Source organism: Chrysemys picta, chromosome 4, assembly GCF_011386835.1.
Source record: "Chrysemys picta bellii isolate R12L10 chromosome 4, ASM1138683v2, whole genome shotgun sequence".
Lineage (NCBI taxonomy): Eukaryota > Metazoa > Chordata > Testudines > Emydidae > Chrysemys > Chrysemys picta.
This window is the reverse complement of record NC_088794.1, coordinates 48122033-48143310: the sequence shown is the minus strand read 5'-3', so window position 1 is coordinate 48143310 and position 21278 is coordinate 48122033. Positions and strand designations below refer to the sequence as shown.

General features: G+C 41.4%; 2 protein-coding genes across 3 annotated transcripts in view; both read left to right on the top strand.

Moving 5' to 3' along the window:
* The window catches only part of IRAG1 (inositol 1,4,5-triphosphate receptor associated 1), a 144921-nt gene extending 140402 nt beyond the window's left edge, over positions 1–4519 (top strand). Inside the window, exons 24-25 of the transcript XR_010600965.1 lie at positions 3483–3667; positions 4144–4519. The gene's annotated coding sequence lies outside the window, so the exon portion shown is untranslated. The remainder of the gene's footprint in view (positions 1–3482; positions 3668–4143) is intronic.
* Positions 3996–20000, top strand: LYVE1 (lymphatic vessel endothelial hyaluronan receptor 1). Of its 2 annotated transcripts, XM_005291683.5 has the most exons (7): positions 4361–4517; positions 8213–8396; positions 10448–10610; positions 10723–10862; positions 16499–16780; positions 18050–18128; positions 18855–20000. In XM_005291683.5, the coding sequence occupies exons 2-7, from the start codon at positions 8345–8347 to the stop codon at positions 19039–19041; spliced, it is 903 nt and encodes a 300-aa protein (XP_005291740.1). In that variant the 5' UTR covers positions 4361–4517; positions 8213–8344; the 3' UTR covers positions 19042–20000. The 2 variants fall into 2 exon arrangements, with proteins under 2 accessions (XP_005291739.1, XP_005291740.1); XM_005291682.5 differs by lacking the exon at positions 8213–8396 and having other exon boundaries at positions 3996–4517.
* Positions 20001–21278: the final 1278 nt, after the last annotated feature.

Below are 21278 nucleotides of genomic sequence, written 5' to 3'. Positions count from 1 at the left end.
GATGAAAGTAGCCTTTTTTAAGTGCTCTGGTCACTTTAATGGTTTACATTTGTTCTGTTACATACCCAAGTCATCCCATTTACCCTTTTTAAATATTGGCACAATTTTAGCTTTCTTGCAGTCTTTTGGAATTTCCTCATTGTTTCAAGAGTTATTGAAAATCAACATTTTGATAAGCTCTTTTAAAACTCTTGAATGCAATTTAGTAGCTGCTGTTTAACATCCTCCTGAGGAGTTGTTATTGAAATGGAAAATGTTATACTGTCATCATACAATATGACTACATTAACTGTTCTTCTCAGATATAATACAGAAATATTTATTGACTACTTCTGCCTTTTCTGAATTACTATTGACAGTTCTATTTCCAGCCAGTAATGGACCAATGCCATTGTTAGGATTCTCTTTGTTCCTAATAAACTTTTAAATCTCCTCCTTGTTGTCCTTAACTCTACTAGCCATAGAGTTGGCCTTTGTCCTTTTGCTTCCCTTATCAGGTTTCTACAATTCTTAGCTTCTGATTTATATTTATTACTATTAACTTCTACTATCACCTGATGCAGAAGAAGCAAGCAGTGGTATTTTTCAAGATTAGCTATATCAGTGGCAGACTCCTTTTTCAATGGGAAAAGAGTTTTTAAACTTTCTTTTGACAAGCCTTGGGTGTTCCTGGCATTCCTGTAAAACAAGGCACGCTGACCCTTTATGGTAGGGTACAGGCCTGACACTGCCTTTTGTCATGTTCAGGACAGAATGAGTGGAATTCTAGTAGGTCTAGTTCCCAACACTGATGAGAGATGTATGCCTTGCATCAGTGCATGATATGAAAGGGGTCATGGATATAAGGTGCTTCCTTTTCCTGTGTGAAAGAGAGACCAGGGAAGAAGCAAGACCTGGTGTGGGTGTCTCTACAGAGAGAAAGAGAGAGAGAGAGAGAGGGGCCTGGGAAAACCTTAGTTGGGCATTTTGAAAAAGCCAGTGAAAAGTTACATGAAGTTCCAAGGAAGGGTGGTGGTTGTGGCAAGGCAAAGGAAGTAGCTTTGAAGGAGAAGAGGAGGAGGGAGAGTTGGGGGTCAGATTCAGACCTAATGCTTCCTTCATTGTTAAGGGCCCTAAGGCTGGTACTTGTTGAACAGGGAGGGCACAAGCTCCCCTTTTACTCTGAGGGGCTAGTGGTAAGGGGTTGCTGTTGTAACCTAGAGAAGGGAGAAGAATGAAGATTGGCATATCTTTAGGTGAGAGTTGAACTTGGACTCCCAGAGAGAGAGACAGGGTGAGGGGCTGTTATACCTCTGAGAAGGGTGAAGACTGACAAAGCCACAAGAGAACTGTGATACAGCGAGAGAAGCTGGGTAAAGGGTTTGGACTTTTTTATTTGGCCATTTGTTACTCTAGAAACACTGATCTCTCCCTCAGGTGGTGTTGGCACCCTGAAACAAGGTCCTGACATTTGTAAACAGATCGTATTGAATTGAGACTCTCTACTGCTCCTCACCCTTGTGCATCCCACATGGTCCCTTTACCAAGCCCCACAGAGCCCTGTTTGGAGTCTTCTGACACAGTCCAATGAATGTTCAGATTGTCACTCTCACAGAAATCACAAGTTCTCTGAGATTAGCAATGCTTGTTAGCATTTCTAAATATTATTGTGAAACTTCAGCACTTCTAAAAATCTGGCGCCAGATGCTGACAATTTTCCTGACCACATATTCTAATAAATTATTTGTTTAATGTCCATTAATAAACATATGTCTGTCATAACACTGATCCTAATACCAGGTAAGTTAAAATGAAGAACAAACTCTAATTTTGCTTCCCTGTCCTAAGAGCAGCTTCTTTCTCTCTAATTTCCATTTTAGCTGTTCCAAAAGCCTGTGAAAAATCTCACATTTTAACACTCTATACTATTACAAAGGTTCTTAATACTTCAGTAACAAATGTTTTTGTTTAAAACCCTTTTGATTTCACTATTTGGTCAGGCAAAACTCTCATAGACACCAACAAATCTGGACAGAATTTGGCTAATCTAATTATTAGGGCTGTCAACGATTAAAAAAAGTAATAGCAATTAATCATGAGATAAAAAAATATTCATGATTAATTGCAGTTTTAATCGCACAGTTAATGATAGAATACCATTTATTTAAATATTTTTGATGTTTTTCTACATTTTCAAATACATTGATTTCAATTACAACACAGAATACAAAGGTTTCAGAGTAGCAGCCGTGTTAGTCTGTATCCGCAAAAAGAAGAACAGGAGGACTTGTGGCACCTTAGAGACTAACAAATTTATTAGAGCATAAGCTTTCGTGGACTACAGCCCACTTCTTCGGATGCATATAGAATGGAACATATATTGAGGAGATATATATACACACATACAGAGAGCATAAACAGGTGGGAGTTGTCTTACCACCTCTGAGAGGCCAATTAATTAAGAGAAAAAAAAAAAAAACTTTTGAAGTGATAATCAAGCTAGCCCAGTACAGACAGACAGTTAGATAACAAGTGTGAGAATACTTACAAGGGGAGATAGATTCAATGTTTGTAATGGCTCAACCATTCCCAGTCCTTATTCAAACCGGAGTTGATTGTGTCTAGTTTGCATATCAATTCTAGCTCAGCAGTTTCTCGTTGGAGTCTGTTTTTGAAGTTTTTCTGTTGTAATATAGCCACCCGCAGGTCTGTCACTGAATGACCAGACAGGTTAAAGTGTTCTCCCACTGGTTTTTGAGGGTGCTTAGGTGAGCCGCGTGCCAAACGTTGCCGACCCCTGCGTTAGAGCCTATAAGTCCACTCAGTCCTACTTCTTATTCAGCCTATCACTAAGACAAACAAGTTTGTTTATGTTTACAGAAGATAATGCTGCCTGCTTCTTATTTACAATGTCACCTGAAAATGAGAACAGGCGTTTGCATGGCACTGTTGTATCCGGCATTGCAAGGTATTTATGTAACAGATATGCTAAACATTCGTATGCCCTTTCATGCTTTGACCACCATTCCAGAGGACATGATTCCATGCTGATGACAGGTTCTGCTCAATAACAATCCAAAGCAATGCAGCCTGTCGCACATTCATTTTTATCATCTGAGTCAGATGCCACCAACAGAAGATTGATTTTCTTTTTTTGGTGGTTTGGGTTCTGTAGTTTCTGCATCGGGATATTGCTCTTTTAAGACTTCTGACAGCAAGTTCAACACCTCGTCCCTCTCAGATTCTGGAAGGCACTTCAGATTCTTAAACCTTGGGTCGAGTGCTGTGGCTGTCTTTAGAAATCTCACATCGGTACCTTCTTTGCGTTTTGTCATATCTGCTGTGAAAGTGTTCTTTAAATGAACAACATGCTGGATCATCCTTTGAAACTGCTATAACATGAAGTGTATGGCAGAATGCAGGTAAAACAGAGCAGGGGACATACAATTCTCCCTCTAGGAGTTCAATCACTAATTTAATTAACTTTTTCTTTTTTAAACAAGCGTCTTCAGCATGGAAGCATGTCCTCTGGAATGGTGACCGAAGCATGAAGGGGCATACAAATGTCATGGTCATGCCAGGGATCTAGAGTCAGCACAGGAAGGCCCTGCAAGAAGGCTTATGTCTGCTGTGACTTTCTCAAGATCTCCAAGGTTTGGCAGCAGGACCCCTTCATTCCATGAGCCAGGTGATTTATTGGGAGTTTTCATTTGGGAGCCAAAAGTCTCATTCAGTAACATGTTTAACTTCCCCCACCAGCCTTGATGGAACAATCCAGGGAAAATGCCCAGAGAAATTTCTTATTCCCCGCCCAAGATAGGCCATCCTCAACTCTGTGTCTTACTTAACTAAGCCTCAATAAACCTCTGCATTATTATACCCATTTTATACATTGGGAATGTTAGGCATGGAGAGGTTAAGTGACTTGCCAAAGAGTCACATATAAAGTCAATAGCACAGCTGGGACTGTAACCCAAGAATGCTGATTGCCAGTACTCGGTACTAACGGTTAGACATGTTGATTAACAAATGAATACACTACATGAGTGATGAGCTGACGCCCAATTAAACAGGAACAGTTACAAAAGGAATAGTAAGAGAAAAATATTTTTCAAACTGTTTATAAGACTGACAGACTAACATTTCATTATCTCCCTTCCTCAGCTGTATGTTTTCTGAGTCAGCATTAGCTGAATTTTCCAGCCAGCCAGCTGTGAAATGTTCTGGGGACGTCATGTATTTCCAGCTAGTGCCCTTGACCAGTAGATGCCTTTTTAGCTGAGCAACAAATATTTGCTGACATTCTTTTGGTGAATCTATACAGTGGCATCTACGTAGCTGTCAAGAAAGTCATCTCAAAGCCCAGAGCAAGGGGACTGGCAATACACCATTGTCTTTAACGTAGGCAACAACCCATCCTGAGTTTTTTCATTTGTTATTGGTGTTAATGATAATGGGAACTTATTCTGGAGTTATCCTGGTTTTGTTCTCAATCTGGATTATGAAATTCCTAGCTCAAGGCTCTTTCAATGTGAAAGGTATGTTTTCTTACAATTTTTCAGTGTGTGCAACTTTTTCTCAATGTCCAAAAATATGTTCAAGGTAGATGTAAATTGGTTTTCTTTCTCTCTTTTTTCCAGAAAAGATATTTGCTAAATCAGTGTGTTTGAAAATCAAATATGCAGGTGTATAAATACATCTGTGAATATATATAACTCTGTATGTGTATATATTTTAAAGTCACCTATAATTTGTAGGTATATGAAACCACAGATTTCTCAAAAATCATTGGCAAAAGCGAATATTTTTCAATAACATTCTTGCTTGTGAATATCTTTCACTGAATATTTATGTCCAATTTAATTATTTGAATCATTTTTAATAATGTCCAAATGTGTTTCAAGACTTTTTGTTTAATTTTTGATGATATTTTTAGTGGCAAGTGAAAATCTGGCCAGATGTCAAATTTTTTGGAAGATGCCACAGCAAAAGCTTTTGAGTGGTTATCTAATCACAGAATATGCATGAAATTGGTCATTGGGTGCCTTAGAAAAATGTTATTTTAAATGTAAACTGTTTGTTTTGATTTTGAAATATTGTAACAGTGAATATGAGACTCCAACAAAGTTCTCCGGGACATAGGCATGATTCTTGAAGTACAGCTTATGGATAATGAAGTCTGCCTCTGGTTACTATTGGAAGAAAAAATAACCCAAACACTTGGGAGTTCCCTTTTTGGACGACAGTGTATTTCAGGAATTAATAAAGGAGCATCTGCCTTAAATAGCTCTCAAATGCAATGGTTGCATCATAATTCCATTAACAAATAGTCATATAATTTTCATATGAACTATTTTTGTTTAATTTTTATGTGGTTAATGCTTTTTCTAAGAAAGTACTTGGGGACTTGGTTTGCAAGCCATGAAAGCTGAAGTCTGCTCTTCAGCTATCAAACAAGTACAACACAGTGATCAGGAGGGCATATCCCCTCCACAATATGACCTGATGCCCTGCCTTGGCAGATCTACCATTAGAGGTGAGAGGGAAGTTCAAGGAGGAGGAGAGTAACTGCTCCAAGAAAACTGGCAAAGAGATTACTGAGTAGTTGTTGGTGGATTGTATAGTGCAGGGGTTCTCAAACTGTGGGTCAGGACCCCAAAGTGGGTCGCAACTCCATTTTAATGGGGTCGCCAGGGCTGACTTAGACTTGCTGGGGCCTAGGGCTGATGCCCGAGCCCCACTGCCCAGAGCCAAAGCCAAAGCCTGAGGACTTCAGCCCTTGGCAGCGGGGCTCAGGTTACAGCCCCTGCCCGTGGGCTTCAGCTTTGGCCCCCCCACCCAGAGTGGTGGGGCTTGGGCAGTGGGACACAGGTGGGCTCATGCATCAGCCTCCCCTTCTGAGGTCATGTAGTAATTTTGGTGTCAGAAGAGGGTTGCGGGGCAATAAAGTCTGAGAACAACTGGGGTAGTGAGAATGTGCGCCACAAATAAGTCAATCCTGGCTCCAGTGGGCTCAAAATTTAAAAGACAAAATGATGGAAGCAGAAGTTGGGAACATCACATACAAGCAAATGACTATACATACGCAATTGTCAGCAATCAACTCCCTTATATTTAGATAGTGATTGGGGGAGACTGTTGGGAGACCGACAAACTGTGAGACGGTCACACTACACAGTGTGATGATGTTGATAAATCAATTACAGGCTTTTTCATACTGTAGATAGAGGAAGGATCCCAGTTTTCCACCAGAAGAAAACAGAATTGCTGGTTCAGAACACAAGCAGACGTTTTCACTTCCTGTGTGGCTCCCAGCACACACAAACAAAAATGCACATAGAAAATTTGTTTGTGGAATAAGAGTCTTGACTGCCACCAACTTACGTGGCACCTGTCAGAAAGACCTCTCCGGAGGAGCTACAACGCAGAAGCTCCAAAGCCTAATTCTGACGAAGATATGAAACATTGCTGTACTGCAGCATCAAATAAAAGAGAGGCACCCAACACACTTAAACTTGGTATTTCCAAGAATGAGTGCAAGACTATTTCCCCTCAAGATGTGTAAGTTGGAGGGGAGTAGAATCAGTCAGAAATGAGATATATCTTTAACAAGGGAAAGAAAAGTATAACGGTACAATTTTCAGAAGTGCCTATGTTCTGTTTTCAAAGTTGACTGTCAGTGAAACGTAGGCTGTGTCACTTTTGAAAATGGAGATTAGGCTTTAAGTCACTTAGGATGCATTTTTCAAAAAGCACCAAAGTCTTTTTTGACCAACACAACTCTTAACCCATAAGTAAGAGGTAGGGAAGATGGGAGAAAACACTAGTGAATGTCCCATACAGAGAAAGCTACACTTGAGCTAAATGAACCTTGTTACGTAACTCACTGTATCAGTCATAAATACCACATACCTATCCTTTTAGGCGCACACCTTTAACAGCTAGTTATAATACTAGCTTGTGTCATTTCCAAAGGCTTTGAGGGCCAGCTGCACTCTTTCTGCCACGTGTCAAATGAAACTCAGACATCCTCTGATTCAGCCCCCATCTTCAAAGTCAGCCTAAAATGGCCTTTTCGTTTATGTCCTCAATAGCTATTAGCATGCAGGTTCCTGCAACACGGCAGGGATGAGCTCATCAGTCTCTATAAGTGAATTTAGTCACACTTTGCAAAGAGGAAATTTTCTTTCTACCTGTGTAAACAACCAGATTTCAATGTCAAACTGATTTATTTTTCTTATCTACTGAAGGGTCCTACACAACAAATTATGGGATTTTCAAAGGCAGCTAAAGAAATTAGATGCCCAACTCCTGTTGAAATTCAATGGGATTTGTGTACCTAACAGTCCTAGCCTCCCTTAAAAATCCCAGCAGGCAAAGATCCTTCTCACCATGGCAGCCTAAGAATGTCCCTCTCTGCTACCAGCAGACAGAGGAACCCACACAGAACTTCATGGACAGGACATCGCAATATGAACTGAGTATCTGGGGAAAAACACAGAGACGTCAGCAGCAATTTCCCAAAACAGCAAAGAGCCTAGATCACATTAAAGCAGAAGCATCTCCCTCACTTTACAACAGCTCAAGTCCCTTTATTCTATTCTGCACCCACCATCTTTGTCTTATTCTCAGATTTTAATTCTCAGTCAATTCCACTGTTCTTCTAATGAAGTAGATTTCTCCTGCAAATGTGCAACATATGTTTCAAGATGAAGATATTCTTTTGCTGTTAGACCAGCCAAGTACAGAAGAGCTCAGAGGCTAGCTAAGAGCAGCTTGTGTAGCCAACACAAATTCAGTTTGCTTCATCACAGGACTCAGAGAGATGATTTAGGAAGTCATGAAAAGGGTAGGATGATTGTGTGGTTGCTGTTTGCTTCTAATCTTTTTCTTACCTTGTAAAACTAGTTATTGTTCACAATAAAGCTGATCAAGTATCGGGGGTAGCCGTGTTAGTCTGTATCTACAAAAACAACAAGGAGTCTGGTGGCACCTTAAAGACTAACAGATTTATTTGGGCATAAGCTTTCGTGGGTAAAAACCTCACTTCTTCGGATGCATAGAGTGAAAGACTTTTTACCCACGAAAGCTTATGCCCAAATAAATCTGTTAGTCTTTAAGGTGCCACCAGACTCCTTGTTGTTTTAATAAAGCTGATAACTGTCCAAGAAGTTGTTTCAAAAATGTTAATTTCCGGTACACATTCCATTTTATCTTCTTTTGTATTTTTCAGGTTAAAAAATGGCACTCTATCTGCAATTCACTCTATTTTCTTTTCCTTCCTCCAACTGAGCCCTCATTTTCGGATACTGAATCTTTCTTCTTCCCATTCATCGGTGAACATCTAGTTGACTGCTTTTCTCATATGAAAATATTTCTTTTGTTGAGTATATTATGCATCAGTCGGGCATTTACAGGTATCCAGCCAACTTGTCAAGTGTCAGGAAGTTCCATTCAGTCAATAGCTCAATTCAATTTGAAAAGCTGCATTGTATTTCTCAAAGTCCTTCTGAAGATTGGAAAATTAAGGCTGGTAATTAATATGACTGGTCATTAAGAAACTTCTATCATCGTCATTATATATTAAAAAGTCTACTCAGCCAAATTTTAACAGATGCTGAGCAAATCCCTGGATTGGGGACAGAGAGGGTAAGGACAGGAGAGACTGTGTCTGAATGTAGAAAGGGTGGGAAAGGATCACGTGTTAATGGTATGAAAGGAGGGAAAGTGTGGAGCAGGCCCTGGAGACAGGAAAGGAGAGGATGGATTAGGCCTAAGAAGCAGAGAGGAGAGTCGGATCTGCATTGCTGCAACTGGGACATGGAGAGGCCCAGCAGGAGATGACTGGGTCTGACTGGGAGGAAAAAGGGGAGACAGAACAGTCTAGAATAGTGTGGGTTAAGCCTGGAGGCGCTGACTGAAGTAGGAGGAGTCAGACCAAATGGAGGATATATTGGCTACCAAGAGGACGTTCTAAGGTAAATTTACATTCTCTTCACAATCAGACCCTCCTTGTCTGAGCTGAGCACTATGGTACGCAGGCACACCTTCCCACCATAAATGTATGCATAGCGGTGGCTAGTAAAGTCTGAAGGGGATATCTGAGAAACAGTTATTGGATTATTTATTGGGTTTTTGTTGCCACTGTATATTCATTCTGTTTGGTCTCTACAATGTTCCTTGTTTGTTCTACAGTGTGTTGTTCCTTGTTCGTTTAGCTTGTCTGCTACTATACATAAAAAATGCAGCTTTATGTTTCTTATGGCCCTGGTGGAATGTACATGGAGCTAAGAGCCAAATCCTGCCCCCTCTCCCTCTCTCTCCCCTTCAAGTTGCTTTGGGCTCTAAAGCTAGCACAGGAGAATCCCCATGTAGTACAGGGCTGATATAACTAGCCTTGGCCCACCCGTTCCCAGTTCTTGATGTAGTGGGTGTGGCCAAAATGCCACTGTGCTCCAGCAATTGTTGTCTGCCCATTGGGGGCTGTTGGAACGTGGTGAAATTTGAAGCAGCTAGCTGGCCCCAGGAGGAGCACAAAAAGGTGGGGTAAAGCTGTGCCAAGCCCTCATCTGTACCAAGCACTGCCCCAGCACAACTGAGGTTCTAGCCCAACGTGTGTAAAAGACGTAGGTGCTGGAACTAGAGGTGCAGGGGGAGGGGGGCATGCTGCAGCACCCCCTGGCTTGAAAATGGTTTTCATTCTATCTGGGGTTTACAGACTGGTTCCGTTGCTCTCAGCACCCCCACTACACACATTGTTCCAGCACCTCTGATGAAAGATAGTAAGTAACTTAATTTGGCCCATGCTTGAACCTTGTTACATTCTTTTAAAATGATACCAAAGGTATCTGAGTTTCCCCAATGGCCTAAAAAGTTACAGCTCGGCAGAGTGGAGGTGACAAAATTAACAATTACAAAATTCCTCTAATGGGCATCTTTTTGTGAGTAAACTCCACATGCTTCCAACCATGTTTGCTACCCATGGCAGGCCTTGTAACCCTGTCACTGTGTGAAGCTCACTATGCTGAGGTCATTAGTGTTTTATCATAAGCACTAGTTTTATTATTTTAAGACATTATTGATCAGGTGGGAAAACTGGTTTCCAGCCCACCCATGGGGCTCTCACGCATATGTGTCACAAACGACATCCTCTTTAGCAAGATGGCTGCCCCCATGTACAGGCTCAAAGTTGCCATCTATAATTAATTTTTTTAAATATACATTGTCATAGTCTAGCCATAGTGACGAGTCCTCCTTACCCTCTGAACTATTAGACTGTTGGGGTGAACAAAACAGATTATTTTCTTATAAAAGGCTAAATTAACTCTCCCACTGGAAGGTAACTCCTCTAATGACCTAATACCCATAAAACTTAAAAAGTGAACAACAATATGCACCGCTACACACACAGGCACTTACTTAAAATAAAAGAATAAATTCTAAGGTTATATTTATGTTTAATTTACAGACCTCACCGTTCAGAAGTGCAGGATTGCAGGCATAACCCTAATTTCTCATCCAAAGAAACTGAATTTCTCAGATGCAGAAAGTGCATGTAGACAGCTGGGGTTACAGCTGGCAAGCAAAACCCAGGTTGAGAAGGCCTGGAATCATGGCTTTGAAACATGCAGGTACGTGAAGTCTGTAAGTTACTAGCAGCTTTTAGCAGCTCCATTTCCTTACATACACCAATATGCTTGTGAATGCATCCAATATTAAAGGGACTGATACTTTTTATTCTAGCTTTGGATGGGTGTCAGATAAATGGCTTGTCATTTCTCGGGTTGTCCCAAATCCAAAATGTGGTCAGAACAAAACTGGAGTAGCAGATTGGAAAGTCCCTCTCTCCCACAGATATCATTGTTTCTGCTTCAATTCTTCAGGTAAGTAGGCATGAGACCTAGAGTCTTTACATTTAGTTTTATTATTTCAAATCTTCATAGAAAAATTGTTAGTGCTTTTTTTCTAATCTTAGATGGCCGATTGTATCTTTCCCCTCTAGGGGAAAAAAAAGAGCTGTTGCTAAATGCAGGATGCTAGATGGACAGAAGTTCCATTTAGTTCATCTAAATTAATAAAATGATGCTGTAATTAAAGTTCTTGAATAAGGCTTTCTTCACTATATTCAGTTATGTGGAGTCAGCTATGTGAAGCCCTTAGGTATGTTCAGTCATGCTTGTGCTAGTGAAAACGTTTCAAACACATGCAAACGCATAGCCAGTTTATACTCCTTCAGTAACAACAATGTTGTTTCATGATATATATTATTTTACTGCAAAAATAAAAAATGACCCAACAAACTAAATTAAATCTAAAAATACCTAAATTAAAATACATTTATTCTGGCTAAAGTCCATACTAGGTAGTAAACTCCAAAGCAACCATTGTTACATATTCCCAGAATCCCCATCTAGACAGCCTTGTATTTTACTTCAGACAGTCCTGTAACAGATTTTTAATATTGGGGGAGGGATAGCTCAGTGGTTTGAGCATTAGCCTACTAAAACCCAGGGTTGTGAGTTCAATCCTTGAGGGGGCCACTTAGGAATCTGGGGCAAAATCAGTACTTGGTCCTGCTAGTGAAGGCAGGGGGCTGGACTTGATGACCTTTCAAAGTCCCTTCCAGTTCTAGGAGATGGGATATCTCCATTAATTTAATTTATTTTATTTTATTTATAACAAGGGAGAAATTAGATTGTCACATTAGTGATTCCACCCAAGCCAAAGGAAAAGATGAGAGGGGAACTGATAAGTCTTCAAATATATTAAAGGCTGTTATAAAGAAAACAGTGATTGATTGCTCTGTGTGTCCACTGAAGATAGGACAGAGGGCAGAGATAAATTTTGGAGAGCCTAGAATGTAAATTGAAGTTTGAACTTTTTTAGATCCAAGAAATGGTGGAATGTGGAAAAAACAGCAATAAAGGCAAGTGATTTTGATGGAAGCATTTTTAATGGCCTGGAATGAGAGAGATGGAAGAGTGGAGAGCAACTAGGAAATGGAGTAATATCTAGGTAGCTGTGGGGAGAAGGAACGATGGATTTTGGAGATGGGCAGTGGGTGAACCCCAGGCTCAGGGAGGCTAGCCCCTGGCCCAGCCTGTTCCTTCTGCCCGAGGCCCCACCCCTCCTGCTGGAGCCCAAAGCCCCCCCCTCCCCCGGCCACCATCACCTTCCCCAGTCCTGGGACACCCCCCCCTCAACTTTGAGTGCCGGGCAGTTGGGCAAGTGGCATGCCCCCCCCCGTGTGCCAGGTGGGCGGTGCAGCCCCCCTTCCCCAGCCCTGGAACGCCGGGTGGTTGGGTGGAGCAGTCCCATGGGGAGGGTGGGGGAAAGAGCCCCCCTCAGCACAGCGCCGGGAAGCAGGAAGGAGCCTGAGGGCAGAGCGTGGGTGGGGCCATGCAAGGTTGTTTGGGGAGGCTCAGCCTTCCCCAGCCTTCGATACCTGTGCCGCCCATGATTTTGGAGTTGTTATAGTGAAAAAAGCATCAGGATTAGCTAGAGCCTGAGTCTTAGGAGAGAAAGAGGGAGTGGAGTTAAACAGGGCCTAGGGATTGTTGGTTTAAATAATAGAAAGAATGATAATATTGTCAACAGTAGTAGAGAAGGTAGGTAAAAGAGAAGGATAAGGAGGAAAGAAATAAGGTTTGTTCTGACTTGTTGACCATGAGATGGTGACAGTGCATCCAGCAAGAGAAGTCGAATGAGATAGACATGTTGAGACTGGACAAAAGAAGGGAGTTCAGGAATAGAGCGAGAAATGGGGGTGCCATCATTGTAGAAATGGTCATTGAAGTTATGGGAGAATATGAGTGTCATGGTTACAGGTCGACCTGCACCTCTAACCCCCTTCCTTGGTTTTTTCTGAGATCACACTTCAAGTGTTAAGCCTGACGTCCTTACCTGTTCTGAGGTGGAATCTCACAATTCTTCCCTCCATAGAGCAGGCCCTGGGCTACCATTCCTTGGTTTGGCCCCAGCAATTCTTCCCTTTGGGAGCTTGTGGTCAGCACTGAATACAGTGACTAGCCAACTATCTTAAAACAAAACAAAATAATGTTTAATCTTAATAATAGAAACACAGCAAAGCAGAAGAGAAAAAGGATTTTAACACAATAAACAGTCTGTATGCCTAGCTCTCTTATGGAAGGCTTACCATTCCCCTGGAATCTCAACTGCTTCATACCTCCTCAGCTGGGCCGGTGTCTATGTCACCCTGTTCCTCAGGAACAGCCCTTGACAACTAACTCCCCCTCTCCCAACAACTCACTTTAGACATGGCCAGAAGGAATTTGTTAATGACCTTCATGAGTAGCCTTGTTGGAGTGGGAGTGATGTGAGAAAAATCCAGGATGGAGGTACTCCTTGGATATATCCATAGGAACAACAGTGTCCGAAATGGATTAGCAATTTAAACAGTCCAATTAAAAAAGATGTGATTGGGGCAAACTTGATCCTTCTCTACAGTTCAAAACTCTCATGTGTGGGTTTACGAACCTATGTGGGAGGTTAGCTAAAACTGTGTCTTGTTTAAACAGCTACCCTTTTTTAATATCGCTGATTTTGTATGGGCTGTATCACGTCTGTGTATGCTTGAACTGTTCTTTTAAAATGTGGCGCTTTTTTTTATCTGTGTAATATTTTGGATTGTACTACACCTATAAGATGAGCTGGGTAAAGACAACGTGGCAATCTTAACCCTGAATTTCTTACTTTTGCAGGTTTAAATACAGAGAAATGTCACTATTTTACATTGTTGTCATATTATTTAGTAGAGCAAATTAAGCCTGTTAAATGCTATTAGGAAGCAATTTTTATTTAACTTAGGGAATGAAGAATCACCATTTATCCTAATGGCCAAATTGCCACTTGCTAGAGCTTTTATAACAAAAGTATTTGGCAAGAGCTCATTTCGCTGCAGTTTGACCTTCCAGCTGCAGTGTGTAGAGTCACTTAAAGGCCATAGCGAAAAAAGTACAACTCTATGTCATCTATCCTCTTACTTTGTGAATGAAAATGCGTCATCAGCTTCCCACCTGGGACTCATATTAAGAACTGTGCATAAGTCATTTCCGTCCATTATTTCTATAACATATTCAGCTGGTTAATATAATGATAACTTTATAGTTTTCAGATTATGTAAGAGTACCAGCAAGAACCAATGACCAATTCCTCATTAGTCACATTTTCACTCCAGCCTTACCCAGAATTCCAGTTTTCCACTTCTAATTTTAAAGGTGCAGTTTTTTACAGGCATCATTTATGCAATTTGTCTAAGTTACTGGCTGTCCCTGAAGATAAGGTGCTTATATAACCCTCATTAGGATACAGGGTTGCCAATTTTCTACTCGCACAAAACTAAACACCCTTGCCCCACCCCTCCTCCAAGGCGCTGCCCCTTCTCCGAGGCCCCGCCCCCGTTCACTCCATCCCCCCTCCCTCTGTCACTCACTCTCCCCACCCTCACTCACTCGCTCATTTTCACTGGCTTGGCTCAGGGGGTTGGGGTGCTGGAGGGGGTGAGAACTGTGGGATGTGGCCAGAAATTAGGAGTTCAGGGTGCGGGAGGGGGCTCCAGACTGGGGCAGTGGGTTGGGATGTGGGAGGGGTGAGGGCTCCTGCTGAGGGTGCAGGCTCTGGGGTGGTGCCAGGGATGAGGGATTTGGGGTGCAGGAGAGGGCTTTGGGCTAGGACTGAGGGGTTTGTAGGACAGGAAGGGAATTGGGGCAGGGCTTGGGGTGCAGGGGGGTGAGGGCTCCGGCTGGGGGTGCAGGCTCTGGTGTGGGGCTGGGGATGAGGGGTTTGGAGTGAAGGAGGGGGCTCCAGGCTGGTGCAGGGAGTTGGGGTGCAGGGGGGGTGAGGGGTCCGGTGGGGGTGCAGGCTCTAGGGTGGGGCTGGGCATGAGGGGTTCTGGGTGCAGGAGGGGGCTCTGGGCTGGGATTGAGGGGTTCAGAGGGTGGGAGGGGGATCAGGGCTGGGGCAGGAGTTGAGGTGTGGGAGGGGGTGCAGACTCTGGGTGGCACTTATCTCAAGCAGCTCCCGGAAGCAGCGGCATGTTCCATCTCCAGTCCTATGCAGAGGTGTGGCCAGGTGGCTCTGCACACAGCCCAGTCCACAGGTGCCACCCCCACAGCTCCCATTGGCCATGGTTCCCAGCCAATGGGAGCTGCAGAACTGGCACTTGTGGCGGGGACAGCATGTGGAGCCTCCTGGCAGCCCCTACACATAGTAGCCGGAGGGGAGACATGCTGCTGCTTCCAGGAGCCACACGGAACCAGGGCAGATAGGGAGCCTGCCTTAGCCCTGCTGCGCTGCCGACTGGACTTTTAACAGACTGGTCAGCAGTGCTGACCAGAGCCACTGGGGTCCCTTTCTGACTGGGCGTTTTGGTCAAAAACTGGACACCTGGCAACCCTATTAGGATAATGTGTGAACTGCAGATTTTCAAAGGTTTATAGCTTGGCCAAATTTGCATGTATTTTCTTGGGGACAGAAAAAGACACATTCCTGACACAGATATAACCCCACTGCCAAACTTCAAGTCCCTGCTCCAAAGCGTGTGGGCATTATAACTTCTCAAAGAAAAGGTTGCCTGAATGTTTTGACATGGACAAAATAACATATTTTCCCCTAATCTTGTTCTTGGAAAGCGCTAAACTTCTTTGGCCGGGAAAAAAAATCAGTCTGAGGTCGACACCAGGCATGTAAAATTTCAGTCAAAATGGTTACCGTTTGGCAAAGTTATAAGCCGGTGAAACCAGGGGTTTATACTGGGAAGTATTGGATAACCATACTAATAAGGCAGGGCTCATAATGATGTAAATGAACCTCAAAATGCTGGGTAACCACATGACAATGTAATCTGTGTTCTTACTCAGTTCTTCCCTCCATTTTGTTTTGTTTCCTTGTCATGTGTAATACAGGAAATTATATTGTAAGCTCTTTCTGGCAAGGATCTTGTCTTTTGTATGCCATTGTAAAAGGAGTTTTGCCACACTTGTGGGCTTTGTTCCCTGTTAAGAAAGGTACTTAAGCATGTGCCTAACTTTAAGCAGGTGAGTAATCTGGAACTACTCTTATACTTAAAGTTAGACATGCTAAATCTAAGCCTCTGTGAATAAATACATAGTAATAAACAGTATCAATAGTTGTATCCAGAGTTGTTTTAGTTGTGTTGGTCCCAAGATATTAGAGAGACAAGACAACATCTTTTATGGGCCCAGCTTCTGTTGGTGAGAGAGAGAAGCTTTCAAGCTTACAGAGACCTGCTCTGTGTAAGCTTTGAAAGCTCCTCTCTCTCACCAACAGAAATTGGTCCAATAAAAGATATTACTCACCCACCTTGTCACTCTAGTATCAATAGGTATGAGTAGTGGTCATCTCATTACCACACTGCATACCCTCAGAAAAACTTCTGAAAATATCCACCATAGATCAATGTGTGGTTTGCCTCAGGTATGTGCAAAATTTTGCAATAGCGCCCCGTGCAACTCATTACACTGCCTTTCCCCCTTTGCAGATATTTGGATTGATTCATGCATACCAGAAACAGGTACAACCCTGTTATCTGCAACAGATCCAGAAGTAAACTCATCTTCAACAGCTTCATCTCAGGGCATCACAGAGACGCCTACTGCTACTGAGTCACCAAAACCCCAAATATCTCGGAAGACCTTTCGCATAAAATGTGTAACGGAAACCATTTTACCAACAGTACAGACTATTTTGGAAAGTGAAGAGGAGATGGCAGTGCCTAATGGAAACCAAGCTGCCTTTACAAATGATAGTGTTGTATTTGGAGGTAAAGGCTATATGTCTTTTTTATATGTACCCTAGTTATTAAATAGTGTTTTATAGTGGGTTAGTGTGCACAGCTAGAACCAAAATCAAGGATTGTTACACATGAGTGTATGCGGGCAGAATAAGAATATAAGGATTTGCAAAGCCAAAACTAGTAACACAAAGGAAATTCCTTTTCTTTTGAAAATTAATTAGTATATTTGTGGAGGATCAAATGTAACGTTACTTAGCTTTTTAATAGGAATCAGTGGAATTTTACCACATAAGTTCTGTTCCTACTTCTGAGGAAGTCAATGGGAATTTTGTCAACATACGCTACATGCTTGGTGCAAGTGAAAAACCTAATTGGTTCTCACACCTGCCAGGATAGAGCTATCAAACACCCACACAAAACCTAGTGTTAAACAAAAAAAAGCAAAACTGTGTCATTTTCTTACATGCCAATAATCACTATATCTTTCTGATCCTCAACTTTTACTGTACTACTTGGAAAATATGGTGTAGAATAATATATGCATGTATGCAACTGTGTAGATTATATAGCTAACAGAGCAGTCTGGGTACAAATCTTTGGCAAACCCTGGCCCTTCGGTTTTACAATAAATACGTTTCCAAGGTAATGACTCTGAAATTTTCATCCAGCATTCATTATCTGCCTGGAAAGAACATCAGCTCATCCCTTGTTTCCTGTTTAATAATCCTGATGACAATCCTTAACTGAAGTGTTTTTTTTAAAAAGCTTTCCTTTGACTATATATATTTTGTATGCAATCACATACAATTTACATAGGATGTCTTCCTAAAGAACAAGAGAACATGCCATATACCTGAACAAAATCATTGTAGTGATGTATTTCTCTAAATTCCCCTGCTTTAATAGGCAGTAAAGATTATTTTGAGATTATAATTCAAATTCAACAGTGACAAAAACAATAGTCTAAATATCAAAACAAGCCTGAAGTAGTTCCCCTTTAACTCAATGGCAAAACTACCATTGACTTTAATGGAAAAAGTACTGGGTATAAATGGCAAAGTAGTGTAACTTGCACTCAGCTGGTGTGCAAAATGAATGTAATTGATGCCTCTGCTTAGGTCATTGTGAATTTGAACTAGATATTTCCATGGGGACTGGACCCACTTACTCAAGGCTGCCTTTAGCAGAATCTGACCTTAGGCACATGAATTTTCAGAAAGGCTGATTTAAGAACTAAGACTATTTAAAAAAAAATCAAGATAAACACATCAGTTATCTATATCATTTTATCTTTAGGTGTACCCATTGCACTCCTGGTACTGGCACTCATCTTCTTTGTGGCATCGGCTGTTCTTGCAGTCTGCTATATCAAAAAGTAAGCTCTTTCTTTCATAATGTATTTACTCTTAGATTACAGCTGATGAATATCCATATTTATATATAGTAAAAATTTAATTAAAACATATGAAAAAGAAGAGTGAAATATGAGTATCTGTAGCTCTGCAGATAAACTTTATTGTTGTTGTAGCTGAATGCCTGTCATAGGAAGGAGCTTAATCAAGTAATCATGTGCCAGGTGTGTGATTTCTGCACGTCAGCTCATCTGTCTACATTTAAGTAGTTAGTTAACTGCTGTAGTGTTAGTATATTTTTCTTCTTGTACCTTTCTACCATCCCAGTCCTGATAGAAGAATTCTTATTCTTGAATTTTTGGTTTCAGATTGTGTTCAGAAAGATTAACATTTGTAAAGCTTATATAGTGATGCAGACAGACATTCAAGGCGATGGATTGTTAAATCCAATCTAAAAGCTGCATATGTCTGAAATTGCGTTTCCCCATTATGTACTGCTACTTCTGATATATGTTGTCTGATTTAAAAATATTTAAGAACTAAGTCTAAAAACCATGTGACCACTGGAGGGGGACTAATTCAGCATTCCCATGGCTTTGTGGGAGTTTTGCTTGAGTATGACCTGCAGGATCAGTTGATAATTCTAGATACTTTGTATTTAATCTATTCTGTGATTATTCAGCGCTTATAATATGTGTGCTACCTGGTAGTGTTTCTGTTCTAATTTGCTTTAATATTTCTATTTAAAGGTACAAGAGAACCCGCCCATTTTCAAACAAGAAGCCCCAAAAAGAAAGGATTGAAGCCAAAGTCATCAAAGACGCTAAGTCAATTGACAATACTCCTGAGAAGGAATCAAAGAATAATGGGAAAAAAGCAGAAGAGCCTCAAACCAAGCCGGAGGCCACAGTAAAATGTATGGAAGCAGAAGTTTGAAAGGATAAATATAACAGCAAGTTTTACAGATTTAAAATGAAGAATGCAGAATTAGCAAAACAGTTATAAATTGTTTGTTTCCCCATCTTAAAAAGGGGATAATGATACCTACCTATCTTTGAAAAGTAAAGTGCTTTGAGAGCTACTAATGAAAAAGCACTTTATAAGAGCTAGGGTATTATATTATTGTAAATACTGGCAAGGTGAATGCATATTTCTTAGTTCAAATGTTTGTACAGTCAGCATTCTATGACTATTAATTACACTTCCTCTTTGGTATAAAATGTTCTTTTGCAGAAACATGGTATCTTATTCATATTAATATTAAAAATAAAATAAAACAACCATCTCACAACTCAACATTTTCCATTTTAACAAGAAGTAACTAAGTCTAAGGATGCCTTGTTGATTGAGATACAGTGTATAATTGTTTGCATAAAATTCAGAACAACACATCTAAAATAAAATGTATGTTTCTTTCTATGCTGAAGGTTGTCTGATAATGTAATAGCATCCACAATTAATACCTGATCCTGCAAACCTTACTCGTTCAGACAATTCGTATTCAGGCAAGTAGTTCCATTGAGTTCAAAAGGACTGCTGGCATGAGTGGGAATTACTCAGGTAAGGGTTGATGAATCAGCCCCCTAGCCTGTAAGTTCCCAAACAAGGGGACTTTTAGATTTACTATAAATATAAGTAAGGTATTTATACTGAGTATAATGTAATCAACAATGAAGTATTTTCTTGGGTATATCACTGTAGCATAATTTACAATTTTATTTATTAAACTCAAGACTGCATCATTCTTCAGATAACTGACAGTAAAAACACCTTTAAAACTGTATCACAATCTGTATCATAAAGGTCTCTGATGTCTATTTCAATGTGTTTTCAAAAGAAACAGTGGCATGGGAAGTTTACAGCATTTAATAAGAAAATAAAGTACAGTAGATATATTTATTTGTTACATCTGTTTTATTTATTATTCTCATGAAAACTACCTCCCAGGAAAATCCAAACAGTACACATTGCCTCAATATTATACTGTACTTGGAAAAGAGACAGAAACACACGGCTGGTGTTATGTTAATTTCATAAAAGTTGCATAATCTAAACATGAATTTGCAGTAACAATAGCAAATGTACCTCATATCTCTATTAACAAACATTTTGGATAACATTTGCTGTACATGTTTAAAATGCCCTTCAGTAGGCAGATTAGTTTGAAAGACATATCACAAAATATCTTCTGCTATGGCAGCCATTTTACCATAGAGTTGCTATAACCAGTACCCAAATTAGTGCCATGTTGTCTGAAAGGAAATAACGTGAGTTCTGGTAATCCAGGTTGTTAACAGAATGAAAATAGAGCAGCATTTAAAGTATAAGCTAATGTAACCTACTAATGAGTGTTGAGTGTCTCCCCTCTGTGCCTAAGCCAAAAAAGATTAGTCTGTTACAGTTTTAGTGCATGCTCAGGGCCGTCCTTAGCCATAGGCAGAACAGGCAACCGCCTAGGGCACCACGCTACCTGGGGGCACACCGCTCTGCCCGGAGCCCGGACAGACGGGAAGCAGTGGAGCATTTAACAGCAGGGCTGCTGGGTCCTAGAGCCGAATGCAGCACAGTCTGAGGGAGGGGATTGGCTGCTGGGGTCTCTGGGAAGGGAAGGGGAGGGGTGGGGGAAGGAATTCACCTGTGAGTGTGACTCTTTCCCCCGGCGTGAGGTGAGGCAGGCTTGGCAGCTCTGGCACCAGTATCCTTTGTTGTCCCCAGGGCCGGCTCCAGGTTTTCTGCCGCCCCAAGCGGCAAAAAAAAAAAAAAAAAAAAAAAGCCGCGGCAGCACGATTGCGCCATTCCACTCTTCGGTGGCAATTGGGTGGCAGGTCCTTCGCTCCGAGAGGGACTGAGGGACCCGCCACCGAATTACTGCGCTGCAGACCCAGACGTGCCGCCCCGATAGCAGCTGGAGTGCTGCCCTTTGGTATTGACAGCCTCAAGAACCTGCTTCTTTAGCTGGTGCCTGGAGCCGGCCCTGTTTCCCACTTATTCTGTAGCTACATCTGTCATGCTTCCCCACTCCTTCACAATTCTGCAATGCAATTTCCTTTGTTCCCTTTGCTTTTATCCATAATGGCTGTTCAGTAAAACCACTTTTCCCTGGCTGATGGAATTGATCTGCAAAGGAATTTAATAAATGCAGCATTTGTCAGAGCTGTTTTTTAAAAGATATT

What these genes read in the sequence shown, in the direction of transcription:
- LYVE1 (XM_005291682.5), top strand. Translation starts at nt 4,427, where the DNA reads ATGATAATGGGAACTTATTCTGGAGTTATCCTGGTTTTGTTCTCAATC. An exon ending in CATGGCTTTGAAACATGCAG is followed by an intron (nt 10,611 to 10,722) that starts GTACGTGAAGTC and finishes TTTTTATTCTAG; the next exon opens with CTTTGGATGGGTGTCAGATA. An exon ending in TGATAGTGTTGTATTTGGAG is followed by an intron (nt 16,781 to 18,049) that starts GTAAAGGCTATA and finishes TTTTATCTTTAG; the next exon opens with GTGTACCCATTGCACTCCTG.